The sequence below is a fragment of the Botrytis byssoidea genome, assembly GCF_014898295.1.
Source record: "Botrytis byssoidea strain MUCL 94 chromosome Unknown BBYS_006, whole genome shotgun sequence".
NCBI lineage: Eukaryota > Fungi > Ascomycota > Leotiomycetes > Helotiales > Sclerotiniaceae > Botrytis > Botrytis byssoidea.
Window position 1 is genome coordinate 1780728 of NW_024065847.1, and position 15735 is coordinate 1796462.

Here is a 15735-nt window from a genome sequence, read left to right on the forward strand (position 1 = left end):
TGCGTCGGCCTACTTGATCCCATGTCAAATATTATTACGAATCACACCGCGTTACTTGCCCCAGTGGCAATTGCTTCCGGTACATTATACGATGGTGGGGTCTTTATACCTCAAACGGGGTAAACACATCATTTCAAAGGGCCGGGAAGGGGCAATTTAGTTTTGATATATGCCGGCGGTGACGTTGGGATAAATCCAATGATACACTTATTATGAGAAGTCTCGCTGACTTCTACTCGAGGCAAAAAGCTGACTGGTGCAAATATCGGTGGGGTCATTACAGTGCAAGCATTTTATTACGGAGTTCCAGGTTGATGTTGGAAGTTCGTTGGAGCTGGGGCTAAAAGTTATACGTACATCATGAAAAAATCTGGGATAAGAATGGGAGAGAGAGCGAGGATAGCAGGTGACATTTGGAAGACCTCTATTGTATAAATCATCCTTTTCTTCCCATTCTATTAGAAATTCGAAGTTTCTCCGATGTCCTCAACATAGCATCTATCATCTAACTATAAGATCCAAATTTTTCTGTTATATCGCAAAATGTGTTGCAGTAATCCGTCGTAGAGCCAGTGAATAAGTATCAATACCAATTTCTGCATCCCGAAGAGCATTCTAGCTGGAAAATCACACGGGTTTGAACATCAACTCACCATTCTCCATAAATACTAAAACATGAACCGAGATTCACGTCTGTACAAATACAACCTGTTGGTCCATCGCAAGTTCCGTCTGGAGATGATGCCAAAATCCTGCATGTTCCCCAAGTTGTAGTGGTATTGTAGTACCTAGGCAAGGTAGGAACCTGTGCTTAATCCGCTGTCATTTCGTATTTCGAAAACGATCATCATGTGACCCCGAAGAGACACCAATCCAGCAACGGTGGCCACGAATTTATTTAGTTTGATGTCCTTGGCTTATCTCACTGCAAAATCTGTGAAGCTACGGGTCTGTACACTGGCATATAGGTTTACTCTGCTTGGGTCGACTCGTAGGTTTCCTGGAGACTGTATAATATGTGATATGAATAGGTATCAGTCGCATCCATGACGATCAGATACCTTCGACTTAGGTTTGAGATTGCCTCGGAAGTCTAAAATTCTGTACTTTTCCTCATTTTTCGAACTTTTATATTTCGAAGCACCTCCATCTTATGTAGCTATGAAGGAAAAATTCTCAAAGAGACTGTCATCATCCAATGAACACCATAGGGTGCTCAGTTGCACCTGTGAACCAGCAATATGCGCAGTATACAGTCATGCAGTAGAGAGAATTTATTCAGCCACAATAAGCCACATATTATGACGGCGTGTAACCAGTTAATTAGTTGTAGCCCAAATGTGGCAGCTGTGGTTGATATGTAAGTTCTATTGCAGCCAATAGTTTAAATTCACAAGCTATTCGTTTGGACTGTCATTACTTCGCTGTTGTCAAGTAAGCGGCATTTTATTGGCTCAAAGTGGTGTTACTTGGTGCTTTAGCCTCGTTCATACGGACACCCGCATGAACTATGCAACCTGTCGGTGACTTCATTCAGTAACAAATCCAAGCACGAAATAAATTTAAGCCTCATGAATTGTGTATTAATGATGATCCCGTTTGCCGCGCCGCAATCAAGATTTAGCCATTTTACACCATTTAGAATATCATGGATAAATCTCTGTTCGAGCAACATTTGCAAAACTGCACTATAGTGCAAGAGAAAACTACATGTTTCGAAACTTTTCTTTATGCTGTAAGTTACCTGACTTGATGAAGTTGCATATTTTCGCTGTTTTCTATCGGGACATTAATGATCTAACTGGTGTAAAAGGATCCGGAATATCGAACCACAGTGACCGAAGAAACCATCCTTGAGGTCGAAGAATTCGACGACTTCTTGAATCAAAAAGTGAGATCTAAATTTCGAGCAACGAGAAGTCAAATTTTGATTGCTCAAACAGCATTGATACACTGATAATCCGTTGTTGAAACCAAGTCAGAAAATTAAGCTTACAGATTCTAGGGCAGATTCGAAAACAAAAATCAAGGATGCATCGGGGGAATTAGACTCATGTAAGAACATTCAGCGCACAAAACATCGTATTTCGGGATCTTAGCAGGTATCAAAAACGAAGCGATGATTTCGAATCTTTGATGCTACTAGATCATAGCAAGGTGGCATAAACTTCCCACAACCCGTTTGATCAATTGATCATGTCAGCCAACTCGGCTGGTTAGTCAATCAGAACGAGTGCGCTTAGCTTTAGAGTCTCTGTTTGGCTTTGAAGATACCATCTCAAATCTGAATTAGATTGGGCGCTCTAGTTTGAAAAAATTCTTCTACTAATATTACCAGCTTGCAAGGAAATGCAGTCCATCCTAACACATTCGAGCCGAAGTTTTTGTCCTTACCTGATGGCTTTCATGAAAAAATTGTGCACGCAATGCATCTTCCCTACTCATGGATTGAGACCCTAAGCGCAGTAGGTCCATTTTACTGGTCCGGATTTGAGCATATCGACAATAATCATTACCTTCGTGAGTGATTGTCAAAGATTAATCTGCAAAAATGCTAATCGCTGGCAGAGATAATATACCGTAAAAGTGACGTGAAAAAAGCAAACGCTCGGAACTGGGAGTTGGTCCTTTCACACTCTCTCAAGACTGGTATCACGAATGTCTTTTTCAAGGGCACGCCTCGAGCTGATGTTACTCGATGTATTAAATGTCTTCGTCAGTGCGTTGGTGAAATAGATCATCCGTTATTCCTGCCTGTTCTAGTCTTCTCTTGTGACATTGATTTTGGAGAAGATAAACGTCATCGAGACAATCGAGAGCGTGTCCGGATCTTGGAACAACAAGTAGTAGATGCATCTCACATATATGCACATCCAGATTTTACCAAGCGAGATAAAGTCAATCTTTCACAAATCAACAGTGACCTGGTAGATTGCCATAAGAATGTTCTGTGGAAGAGGCCAGAAGGGTATATCACTATTGTCCAAAAGATGAAGAAAACATCATCTGAGTTCAAAATCTTGTGGCCGGATGAAAGAAAGGAGAGATTAAGAAGAAATCAAACAATGATGGAAGGAAGGCTGGAACTGCTGCAGTCTAAGCTTCAGAGAATAAGCACCCATCGTGAAGTTACAATCTCGAGATTGAAGTTGATTAGGGAGGTGTTGGAAAATTTGGTCTCGCTGGATATCTACAAGCAAGAGAAACAGCGACAATTCAGTAAATTGCTGAGTCGAAAAACGGCACGTCTAGAGGAAACAAAACAAGAAGAGAGAAGAGAAATGGAGAAAACACAGAGAGATCTAGAAGTAATGCTAGAAACAAGGAAGCAGACTACTATGTCATTACTAGGCATCTTGTTTCTGCCCGGTACATTTTTTGCAGTAATTTCAACACAAACACAAACATTTATCTGTCTACATTGCTAATCGGAATATAGGCAATTTTCAGTACCACATTCTTCAATTTCCAACACGGTGTTTATGCGGGAATAGTCTCGAAGAAATTTTACATTTACTGGGCAGCTACGATTCCGACCACTGTGACCTTATTAGGCATGTGGCTCCTCTGGCAAAGAAGAACTAGAAAAATGTTAGAGAAAAGAGATGAGAGATTTCGGGATCTTGAAGCACAGAGTAAAAAGGCACAGAATGATATCTTTCGAGAAGAAGATAGCCATCTTAGACCAAGTTCATCCCATAGCTCTTAAATTATATATTCCTCTAACCGGAGTCTTTGTTTGCCGCAATCTGAATACGCGGGTCCCAATCCGCCTGAGTACATGGTGCGACCCAGGAAGGAGATCATTATGCCTGGATGGATGACTTTCCGGACATCAAGAGAAAACAATTCAAAACACAATTTGCACCTAGAAAGAAATCTACCTGACTACACTCGAACTTTAAACATTGATTGGAACTGCCTGTGGGCCATAATTGGCACTTCGGGCGCATTCTTACACCAGTAGGAGAAAATGTAAACTCTGGTTCCTGAGTTCTATCGGGAATCGATTGAGAATTTCCGAGCCCATGATTAGTCCCGCAAACTACTGCTAGATAAATATGAAGCTTTTCTGGGACACCGGTGCGAATGCTACATAAACACGATGGATTGTCGTCGTCCTGAAATCAGCTTGAAATCAGTTTTGAAATCCGAACGTCACTTGGTCATTTAGATTCCTGTCAACCAGACTTTTTATAGACAAATTTCCTGGATGCACAAATTGACCAATGGTAAAATGCACTTCAGGTAATTGTTCTTGACAATTGAATGCCATAATGATTCCAATTTGACGATATCAGTTCACCATTCTTCAAATCATACAGAAACAGTAAAATAATCCGCTGGGAAATTTATCAAACAGAAAGTCGCCTGAAACTCAGCAGATGTCCAGGGGAACCAACGCTAAAAACACACGCTAAAACTAGCGAAAACGCGTCATTCCACTATCAATTCGTCGCGACAACCAATTCGCAAAAAATGTAAAGTAAACAATCGCTCATTCAGCTATCCACACAATCCTCACCGTCGCAACGACAGCCACAACCACAATTACAACTGTACCATATACCTCCATCTATACCACCGTCTCAAGAACTTCCGCAACCACCAACCAAAGATTCTCCCCACCACAACCCCAAACCCCAACCATGCCCAGCACCTCACCTTCCCCGTCCCCTCCCCCCCAAGCCCCCATTCCCCTCACCCCGGGCCCCCGCGCCAACGCTCTCTACACCGTGTACGAAAAATCTCTCGCCTCCGCCTTACATACCATATCCTACCCCGCCTTCTCCTCCTGTTTCCCCTCCATCTCGCGCAATGCGCCGGAAGCGCTCAGAGCCGTGCACGGACAGATGGTTTCCCGATTACGCCAGTTCGCACTCGATGAATTTGAGATGATTTTGCAGGAACGCAGAGTGGTGGAACGATTGAATGGACTGGAGGGGGTGATTGAGAGTGCGAGACGGAGGAAGGCGAGGGGCGTGGATGCGGAGACCGAGGGGAGAGATCTGGGTGTTGCGTGAGTGGATTTCCTATTTATCTTCCTTCCTTTCTTTCTTTTCTTTTCTATTTTATGGTCTATTTCTCTCTACCATCACTCTCACTATCACCACCCCCATGAACAAACAAATAACTAATCTCCCCCCTCCAGCCCACACACCCTCCCCGCGCCCTCCATCCTGGCCGCCCATCTCACCCCCCTCTACACAACGCAACAATCACAACTCAACGCCAAACTCCAAACGACACAATCGCAAAACGCGAATCTCGCAGACGAAATCCAGAAACAGCGAGAGGAGATCGAGAAATTAGTAAGAGGGGTTGAAATTGTGGTGGAAGATCTGGATCGCGCGAATGAGGTTATGGATCGGGAGGTGGATGGACTGGGGAAGGAAGCTTTAGAGGCCGAGAATGCTTTGAGGGATACGTAGGTTAGTTTTTGGTGGCTATGGAGTTGGGTTTATGAGGTGAGGGGGAAGAATGATAATGGGAGTTCTTTGGTGGAAGAAGGGAATCGGGTGTAATTAAGGAAGGCAACGGGAGGTGTAGATTTATCGGCGTTGATTGGATTTCATCTCAAGGCGCTTGGCGGTATTGAAAGGGGAATTCGGCGTACACGGGAGTCACTCTGAAGACTGGCTTTCATTAAGACGAGGATATGAAGATGATAAAGTATAAAGTGTTTACTAATACTATGCTGAAAGACCATGCATGCGCACTATATAACAATACAAACGATTCAAGAAAACGTCTAGGCTCCAGAAACACCTCAATTCATATCCCATGTTCCCGTCCTGGTATCTATAATATCGTTCAACGGTTCATCCGAAACCAAAAGAATTTGTATATTTGAGACGCCAATTTTACCCACCCAGCATAAAGCCCGCCATTACACCCAACCTAACAAATGAAAAGAGGTTTAAAAAACTCCATCCCAATTCTATAATTCACGCCTTAACCGGCGTACCATTATGGCCTATTTTCCAGCTTCCACAATACTCCTCTCCATATTCCGGAGGTTCGCATCTGGTTAATGAGCCGGTACTCCAATCCACAATCCATTGTTTTCCTTTCATGATTAAGTAATTCGATTTTCGAGGTGAGCGACTTGTGAGTATCGCCATGCATTTTTTGGCATATATCATGTCGTATCTGGGAGACCACGCATGTTCCGGACGCCATTTTCCCGTTTCGGGACAGAAAGAATGGGAAGAGGTGGGGTTTGGTGTGCGTCGAAGTATGCGATGACGACGGGATGGGCTGCTTATAAGACCCATCTCTCGAAGAGCTTCCAGCGCGGCTTCGGATTCGTTAATGCATTCGTCGGGGATGCGTGATGTATGAGGTGCCGATGATTGGGTGGAGGGTCGAGCTGTGGATGATCGAGAGGAAGTCGTGATAGCTCTACCTTCGGGGGTGTTTGAACTTGCGAAATTGGGATAATGTGTTCGGATGAGTTCTTCTTGTGCTCGAATAAGTTCATCGTTGACCTGCACCTCTCTGGCTTCTCTTCTTCTTCGTCTTCGTGATCGCGGAATCGATTGGTCTCGGGGTATTTGTCGCTCATCGAGAGGCATAGAGAGGTTGATAGCTGTGAAGAGTGATTGAAGCCAGGTAACGAATGTTTCAATTTTCACGCAGGATAGAAGGAACTGATCTGCTTCTGCTCGGACTCGAATAACATAGTGCTTTCTAATAATTATTAGTATTACCCTCTCAATACTTGGTGCATATAAACCTACTTCACATAATCTGCAGCTATGCCAACTTCTGCATGTTGTAAATTGTAGCTTCCCAATAAACTCCCACGTTTTGTACCGACAGGTAAATCCGGTGTACTCTTTCGATCCCCAAGCTCCAAGCCAAATACCCCCGAACCTTTGACCTTGTGAAAAGTCAAAAGTGTTCCTTGTAATGTTGCATATACTCGATACCAATTCCTATCCGAAGCTCTGTGTATCGCGCCCTGCATTTCCATTTTTCTCATAAACACATTCTCCAGACTGATACCAGTAGAATATCCCGGGAGGATTTCCCTTCCTTCATCTTCTCGAGGTTGAATATTCAGACGATTTCGCATATTTTGGGATCGAACAGAAGCATCGTAAGAAGGAGGAGAATCAAGCAGAGGATCTATTATTGACTGCGAATTTGTAGATTTATTCTCGACATCAATTTCTGGCTCTTGTTCCGATTCTTCCTCTGGTTCCTCCTCAACTTCTGGTTCTTGTATGTGATCGGAAGATTCATTAATTTGTTTGTAGTATTCCTCCATCGATACTCTCCTTGAACTCGAGGTTTGCGCGGTTTGAGGACTAATTGTAATGTCGTCCATGGTTACATGATTTCTGAAGAGCTCAGTAACGTTTGTACTCATGATTTGTGTATTTCGTTGATGTGTCTGCTCAGAAATTTGTTAGATCGTGCTGTACCAAATCCCGATCCTACATGATCTTTATGATAATATTTGTACTGCATGCGGCAGATGGTGAATTTGCAAACGTTCTCCTATTGTTTGTTTCTGAATAAGTTTCAATTGAGTTTTCCTAAAGTTAATCGGATATTCGCGTGGTAAAGAGGAATTGAGACAATGGTAGAAGCAATTGAGTTGTGGAAGAATAAGAAGAAATAAATCTGACTCATGTCTTGTCTTGTCTTGTCTTGACTTGATTTGACTTCTCTGTCTTCTGGAACGGAACAAAAATAGGAGGTGAAGTTTATGTGATGTGTGCGACAAGCCAAAAATATGGTTTTTCTTGGGTGTTACCGCTCAGATCCCTTGTCAACAACATTCCTTCATGGAACCCAGCAACTGCATGGTAGAATGGGAACGGGAAGGAGAATGAGAATGAGAATTGGAAGGGGTATGGGTATGGGTATGAGTATGACATTGATGAAGATGACTGCGGCTACGACTGTATCTCGTGTATCTCGTGTATCTCATTCCTAGTCCTCATCCTCATCTATCGCCATCCTCGACATTTACTTACGACGTGCATTGTGCAGGTGCAGCGATTCATCAAATACCAACCATACCATACCATACCTGGACCGAAATCCAAGATATAATTGGATGTTTATTCTTTTTACTTGCGGGGAAATTGTTCAGGCTGAAGTAAAACACATTTGATTAGTGTTCCGGGTCTAGCTGTCTCGAGCTGTCAGACAACTTTCTTGAGTAAAGACTGGGCCCTTCCTAGTAAAATTCTCTTCGTCATCACAGTCATGAACCGCCGTCAATCACATCAATTTGTGAACTGATCCATTGCTTCCAGAATTAGTAACGTAGATCATCAACTCATCCACTCTTGGATCGCAATGTGGTCTTTCCCACAAAAAGGTAGACAACATCTAAAATATGTCGGCGCATACGAAGACTCGAGTAAGACTAAGCACAGCGGTTCCAGAATAATGAACGTGGGTCCTTACAGTCAGTGTGAAGCTGGCGGCTGTACGGAAGTCAATTTCTCCCTCTTTTCAGCAAATTCAAAGACTGGATCCAACAATTTCCATCAACATTATCAATACGACCCGAGTCTTAACTCGCTCGGTCTAGCCTTTCTATCATAGCAGTCGGTGTTGGCGGCGCAGATGATTTTGGGAGCAATCAAACCCTTGTTCTTACTCAGGGCTTAGCACGCAGCACATCACATTTGTTGGCGTGTTCATCACGACAAAGCTCTCTACTGGTTTTGATTTTCTGTTGCATCTCTCACTTCCTTGTCTCTCGACGTGGCTTCACTATCACTGGATTGGAAGTATTTGAAACGTTTTGTTGCATGTCTACGCCGAGGTCCTCGGTGTGGATTTATACATGATTACAACTCAATGGTCTACATCCGCGACCGAGGCTCTCCACTCTTGTTCAAACCTCATCCAAGTGGATTTGCTAGAGGAAGGTTATAAATATTCCTAACCATTTTGGTGGTTACGAGCACCAATAATATATACAAACTCGACTGTTGGGTTCGGTGGCTGGGAGTTTGATTAAGCTATTCAAGACGAAGGTTCAAATAGTGGGACCCGTAAAGGCATATCGACCTTTGGGATCTGTCGTGAATTTGAATTTTCCGTTTAGACTGTTGGAGTCTCTGTCAGTTCTTTTATATCTATTTCTGAATAATTAATGTGTATCGGTGGCTGCATGCAAACATATGCTATCTTAAGTCTCAAAAACCATACATCTTTTTTTTTCCTTGCCTACTTCCAAGTGGATGGATATCGCTACAAAAGTTTCCTGATCATTAGGTAAAGGTCCTCTCGGAAGACAATTCTATTCTCACGTCCCAAGTGGTATAAAGAGAAATGTACTACTCCTGTCTTGCTCTTTTCAGGATTACTTTAATCAAACCATGAACTCGACGGTCGACCAATCCGGCCGAAAGCATAATTACCATTCATAATTTTCACCTAATCATGGTCAGGTAAGACTTTCATATTGATTTCAAAGAAATCCTCTTATCGACGAGGGGAAGATGGCTTTCTTTCTAGGCGTGCAATAACCTCATTGTCAAGGAGTCGGATGCATATAGAACTGGAAGACTTGTCACAGACAATGCGGATGAGTCGGTGATGACTGTGGCTATCAGATCATCACTATGGCTCAGTGAGGAAGACACATAGTGAATGGGTTAACCATAGTGAAGTCGAATTCATCGATCCATACAGATGTATCCCAGGAGTGGGACAGTTTTTCCACAACTTTACGATCCAAATTTCATACCAGAAACATTGTACACAAACAAACTTATCGAGATTTACGAGGCGCTCAATATCTCACTGCTGGAAATTAAAGGCCGAAAACCAAACACGAATGTTACGATTCGGATTCGACATACATACCCAGAATGCTTCTAATGTCCGAATACAAATATGCAGATATGGCATTGAAGTACTTTCAATCTTCAAATTCAATCTTCAAGTACAAATCGACAATTTTTGAGCACTGTCGAAGTCCAAACACAAAGCTGACAGTAAACAACCGTTTAGGCTTCGGCCTTCGGGTTTTCCGTGAGACAATTTTGGACCGGCTGTAATGTATACAACGTGTGCATTAAGGATAGACGGGTAGACACTAAAGGGAAAGCGTGAAGGGAAAGCGTGGGGTAAAATGGAATGGAGCGGCAAGATGTCATCTTGCTGCCAAAGAATATCGAACTTTTCACCAATGAACGCCGACTAAATGCTTGGTACACTCTTTATCCATTATTGAGTCTCCTAGGAAGAAGATAAGGATAAAATGAAAAATTGTAAGTATGCGCAATGGTTAAGTGTATGCTAACAAATGACGCGCTTCTCGTAGGAGTGATCAACGAAATAAACTACTAATATGGTTGCAAGCTGGAATTAATCGATTGTCTCATGCCACAGGGTATTTACCATTCGGTCATAGGTTAAAACACTCTTGTCTTACTGTTCATCATGCTACACTACCTTCCAATAATGTACTAGTGTTAGTATCAAGCCACTTCAGACTTTCTATATCTTCTCTTCCTCCTAGATTATCGACATTTCAAGCTCTCATCAACTTGTCAACATGTTCTCATCATTATCCCTTTTTACCTTTATATTATGGATATCTTGTTGTTTTGGCTTCGACCTAAGACGCGAGTATTCTGGGCAATCACATTCAATTTCAAAATGCTACACTACCGTAAGTCCATCATAGAAAGTATATTTGACCATACTTAATTCTTCAGTGTCAATTTCTTTCTCGGATTCTCAAAGGCCGGGTATCGTTCCCTGGTAGTACTATATATGAATCTGAGCAATTTTATTGGTCGCTACAACAAGCTGAGTTGCAACCTGAATGTCGAGTGACGCCGATATCTGCAGAGGATGTCTCTACTGCCATACAAGTACTTAAGTCTCAAGATTGCCAATTTGCCGTCAAGAGTGGTGGGCATGCATGTTTCTCGGGCGCATCAAATATTGAGAATGCTGTCGTGATAGATTTAAGCAATCTTGACCAAATCAATATCTCGAGCGACAGAACAGAAGTTTCCGTTGGAGCAGGTACACTGTGGTCCAATCTTTATCCAGTAATGGACGCAGCAAAAGTTGGAGTTATCGGTGGCAGAGTCGTTGGAATCGGAGTTGGAGGTCTGACGCTTGGGGGTGGAATATCCTTTCATTCTGGACGGTATGGATTCGCTTGCGATAATGTCAACAACTACCAAGTATGATTCCTCTCATCTTTTCACGTCTGTAAACTTATAGTTCATTAGGTAGTTCTTGCCAATGGTTCTATTCGCGATGTTAATAGAGCATCGTACCCAGATCTGTATTGGGCTTTGAGAGGAGGTGGTAATAATTTTGGCATTGTTACAAGATTTGATCTGGCTTCATTCGAGCAAGGTGATATGTGGGGCGGAACGACAACTTCAAATGCAACAGAACTTCCTAATGCAATTGAGGCATTGGTCAACCTCAATATTAATCATGCTTCTGATCCATTTGCTGCAGTTTTTCTGGTATATGTCTACATCCCTTCGATAGAATCACCACTCGTCAGTTTCACATTGAACTATGGGAAACCAGTCATCAACCCTCCTATCTTTGAAAATTTTACCAAGATACCCGCTATATCTGCTGACTTGAGAATCGCGACCCTTACGTCGTTGATCAATGGAACAGCAGAATCGCAACCTTCTGGGCTTAGGGAATCATACTGGACATTGACCATATTGAATGATGCCCATTTGATAAACGAAATATCCAAGTTATTTGATCAAGAACTTCAAAACATCAGGAATGCTACCAATTTACTACCTGCGCTGATCTTCCAACCAATCTCCGAACCAATGATCTCGCACTTTAGCAAGAATGGTGGAAATGCTCTTGGTATAACAAAAGAAGATGGTCCCTTGATCCGTAAGTGAATGATTCAGAAATTTCCGTACAGTGACATGTCTAATCTCACCGTCGCCTAACAACCTCTAGTAATCAATATTGCGATTCAATGGACGGACGTTACAGATGATACACGAATTATAGCGTTTGCAGAAAATTGCATTGCACGATCCACTACCTTAGCCAAGGAGCGAAATCTTTGGCATAGATTTTTGTACCAAAACTACGCTGCGCTTCAACAGGATGTATTTCCGAGCTACGAGAAAGAGAATCATGAGAGATTGGTCGAGATCTCACAGAAATATGATCCAGATGGTGTATTCGTGCGGTTGCAACCGGGATACTTCAAAGTTTATTGAGATACTATACTTCCAAGACCTGCGGGTGGCAATTCATGCAAGCTCTTTTCGTTAGATGACATGAAGTGTAGTTGCTCCCATTACTTGTTGAGCAACACAATCTGCAGTTTTCATCATGTGATAATTATTGCTATCACTTTCTTTGATTTCTTGTTGGTTGCAAGGACATGGCTGGATTTCAGTAGAGTTGATAGGCTCAAGACAGGGTACCAGCTTATAGAGAGAGTGGCTCTACACAATATTGAGAATTTCACAAACCGTTCCAGAGACTTGGCTAGCTAAGTATTCAAATTTCAATCTGCGAGTCACAGCTCAGCGACGTACTCCGTACTTGAACGATTCTCATATTCTATTTCAACTTGCTCAGTACCGAGATTAATCCTCTTTCGGTGATTTCATTGAACACCGCTCCAAGTGGGGAAACCACGTTATCGGGGAAATATGTTCAAACAATGCTCCATTCTCGGGCTAAGACTTCTTATCTGATATATATCCTTGTTGTTCGAACGATTTCGAACCATCTGATAAAAATTCTGATGTGCCAAGCAGACATTGCGGGAACTTTTCCCGACTTGCAATTCTCTCAACGATAATTTTATCAGATCATCAATATTTAGTGGGCCGGAGTCGTATTCACGTTGGTCATAGAATATCAAGAACAGTCGCATTGAAACTCTATAAAGAAGATCAGATAAACTCAAAAAGGAGGATGTTTTTCGATTTTTACATTGATCCACTTCACGAACTACTCACTCCCTATCTTTCCAGCCTCACCTCGAAATTCGAGGATAAACTTCGGCTATGTCAAATAATCAGATAGCTGAAAGTGTCTACTCGACTTCGGGTACGCCATCAATGGAACACGATACTAAGGAGAAAAATGAAGCCTTTGTATCAGCGGTCTCTTCAAGCGATAACGAGGAACACCGATCGGATATCGCCAATAATGATAGACAATCTAATGGGAATGATATACCTTGGCAATGGAAGCTTGTTTCAGTCATCCTAGTGTCGATGATTGGTTTTGGTTCTCATTGGAGTTCGGGAATCACAGGTGCAATGAAATCAACAATCAAGAAGGAGATGAAGATTGATAATAAGCAATATGCTTTATTAAGTGCCAGTCAAGACTTTATGGTAACAGCTTTGATGATGGTTAGTGGTCTTGTTACGGATAGAATAGGAGGAGCAGGTAAGACTACTATATCTTTCGTTCATGTCCAGTCGCTCACTATCTCTAGGCGCCATCTTTTATGGCAACATCATCTTCACAATTGGATCTATTCTCATTGCTGGAGCTGCTCAAACCAGGAACTATCAATTCATGATCGGTGGTACAATTGTTCAAGCTTTTGGAGATATTGCTACTCAAGTTGCACAATACAAAGTTTTCTCTTCATGGTTCGCTCCCAATCATGGATTCGCTTCGACACTTGCGCTTGAATTAGGAATCGGTAAAATCGGTGCATTTGTTGGTAAATCATCCGCAAATATCATCTCGAAGAACACAGGAAACTTTGCAAATGTCTATTGGGTTTCAGTAGGCATGAATGTCTTCTGTAACTTGATGACTCTTGGCTTCTACGTCTTTACTCGTTTCGCCAATAAGAAGTTTCCTTCTACATCTGATCCAGCTACTGGTGAGAAACTTACAGAAGGTAACAAGAGATTTGAACTACGCAAAGTTCTTGAATTACCTTGGATATTCTGGGTCATTTTGGCATTTTCATTGTTTGAAACTTCGACTGCTGGTCTCTTTACTAGTAATGCTACAGAAATGGCTGAGCAAAGATTGGGTGTATCATCTATACAGGCCGGATGGTACACATCAGCTATTCAATATGGTGGTAAGTATCCTGTAACATTGAAAATTTCAGTAATACGATGCTGATCATCTTAGGATTCTTCTTCGTTCCTCTGATTGGAATATTTGTTGATGTATGGGGAAATAGGGTTACTCTCTGTAAGTACACTAAGTCTCTTTACATAATTCTCCTGCTAACATTCCCCAGTTGCTGTCACCGGCTTTGCTTGTTTAATATCAATGTCCATCGTGAACTGGGCTCCTTCAATCAAGGGTACAGATGCTGCATTTGGAATTTATGCTTTCGCATACTGTTTCGGTCCAACTTTGATCATCGATAGTATCAGAACATCAATGTGGCATCAAGGAGTTTTCGGATCCGCATACGCTCTCAAAGTCACCATGAATAACGCGTAAGTTCCGTTTCCCTCAATCAACCATTCTTTACTAACAATAAAACAGCATGAGCATCATCGTTGGTATCGTCGCTGGAGTAATCCAAGACGCAGATGACAATTCCTACGACAACGTCACCATTCTCTACGTTGCTCTTTCTGCAGCATCAGCATTCATGGCACTGATCATGATTGGACTCGCCTATTATTGCGTTGATTTCCGAATGTTGCAATGGACGCGCAAACAGCGAATCGCTAATGGTGACTTGATCAATGAGCGAAAGCAAAAATTCCATAATGAAAATGGACCGCGAAATCGTAAGATCTCAAAGTATTGTATTGGGGCCTTGGTGATGTTGGTTTTGGGTTCGTGGTGTGCGTATTTTTGGGGTGTGGCTACGGGAAATAATAATGCGTAATGATTAATGGGGTATGAGTAAGATTTTGGAATTAGAATGGAGAAGAAGATCAAGAGAATTGACTTGATGTTGGACTTAGTATGTTTGCATGATTTCACGTTGTTTTACATTACACTTTGGTATTCGGTTATGGATGCGTACAGTTGAGTTGGGACTTGTGGTAGTTTTTTGTTCTTATATTCTGTGTCGCCTTTCTACGAGGATATGGGAATAATAGGTGGAAGTTGGCCGTCTCTTACTACTGCAAGCCATACAGTAATGTGTGCGCAGTCCGGGTTCTTTTGGCATCAGTATTTCATAGGAAGTATCGATCCGCATCATCATCAACTGTTGGTTTTTTCTTTTTCGCGTTTGAGAAACATGAACTCTTCCCCAGATAATTGCTATGGGGTAGCCAACATACAACAAACACACTTGATTGGACTGATCCTGCCAATCGGCTGATGGATTTCATATACGATACTAAAAGCTTACTACTATGTGTCCAACATTTAACTCCAAATGTTGGATGACAATCGTTCCTATGGTAAGATTACCTCTATAAGATGATTGTGACAGCCAAATCTCTGAATCAACATCAGTAATCTATTCAATTACAATCATGAGATTGAGTGAAAGATTTACCGAAGAAATGTCAAGAATCGTGTCTTTTGCGGGTATCCCTTCCTATCTTGTGATTCTACAAGTCATCCTCTCTACATTCATTCTCAAGGTTTTTCTCATCCAAAAAATTCCTGTTTCTGTATAGCTAACGACTTCCATAGCTTTTTTTCACTTCAATATATCGTATTACTTTCCATCCATTTGCAAACTATCCCGGTCCGAGATGGGCAAAGATCACAGATTTGTATTCTGCTTATCACAGCTTGGGAGGAACTCTTCATGTTAGAACATTGCAAGCTCAT

The 15735-nt window shown here is 42.1% G+C and overlaps 5 protein-coding genes across 5 annotated transcripts; 4 read left to right on the top strand and 1 right to left on the bottom strand.

Annotated features, from left to right (window-relative positions):
• Nucleotides 1-1648: 1648 nt before the first annotated feature.
• EAE97_003978 (uncharacterized protein) lies at nt 1649-3709 on the top strand (the record flags this gene model as incomplete). The annotated part of the gene is made up of 6 exons (XM_038874490.1): nt 1649-1735; nt 1814-1891; nt 2006-2055; nt 2339-2520; nt 2569-3383; nt 3440-3709. 6 exons carry the CDS (start codon nt 1649-1651, stop codon nt 3707-3709), a joined length of 1482 nt encoding a protein of 493 aa, XP_038735099.1.
• Nucleotides 3710-4649: 940 nt separating this feature from the next.
• EAE97_003979 (uncharacterized protein) lies at nt 4650-5432 on the top strand (the record flags this gene model as incomplete). Its single annotated transcript, XM_038874491.1, has 2 exons — nt 4650-5020; nt 5153-5432. 2 exons carry the CDS (start codon nt 4650-4652, stop codon nt 5430-5432), a joined length of 651 nt encoding a protein of 216 aa, XP_038735100.1.
• A 516-nt stretch (nt 5433-5948) lies between these two features.
• EAE97_003980 (uncharacterized protein) lies at nt 5949-7378 on the bottom strand (the record flags this gene model as incomplete). The annotated part of the gene is made up of 2 exons (XM_038874492.1): nt 5949-6693; nt 6744-7378. 2 exons carry the CDS (start codon nt 7376-7378, stop codon nt 5949-5951), a joined length of 1380 nt encoding a protein of 459 aa, XP_038735101.1.
• A 3159-nt stretch (nt 7379-10537) lies between these two features.
• On the top strand, nt 10538-12505 carry EAE97_003981 (uncharacterized protein; the record flags this gene model as incomplete). Its single annotated transcript, XM_038874493.1, has 4 exons — nt 10538-10654; nt 10701-11180; nt 11229-11874; nt 11944-12505. The coding sequence occupies 4 exons, from the start codon at nt 10538-10540 to the stop codon at nt 12210-12212; spliced, it is 1512 nt and encodes a 503-aa protein (XP_038735102.1). The 3' UTR covers nt 12213-12505.
• Nucleotides 12506-13013: 508 nt separating this feature from the next.
• On the top strand, nt 13014-14830 carry EAE97_003982 (uncharacterized protein; the record flags this gene model as incomplete). The annotated part of the gene is made up of 5 exons (XM_038874494.1): nt 13014-13404; nt 13454-14059; nt 14113-14175; nt 14225-14429; nt 14479-14830. The coding sequence occupies 5 exons, from the start codon at nt 13014-13016 to the stop codon at nt 14828-14830; spliced, it is 1617 nt and encodes a 538-aa protein (XP_038735103.1).
• Between the last annotated feature and the right edge of the window lie 905 nt (nt 14831-15735).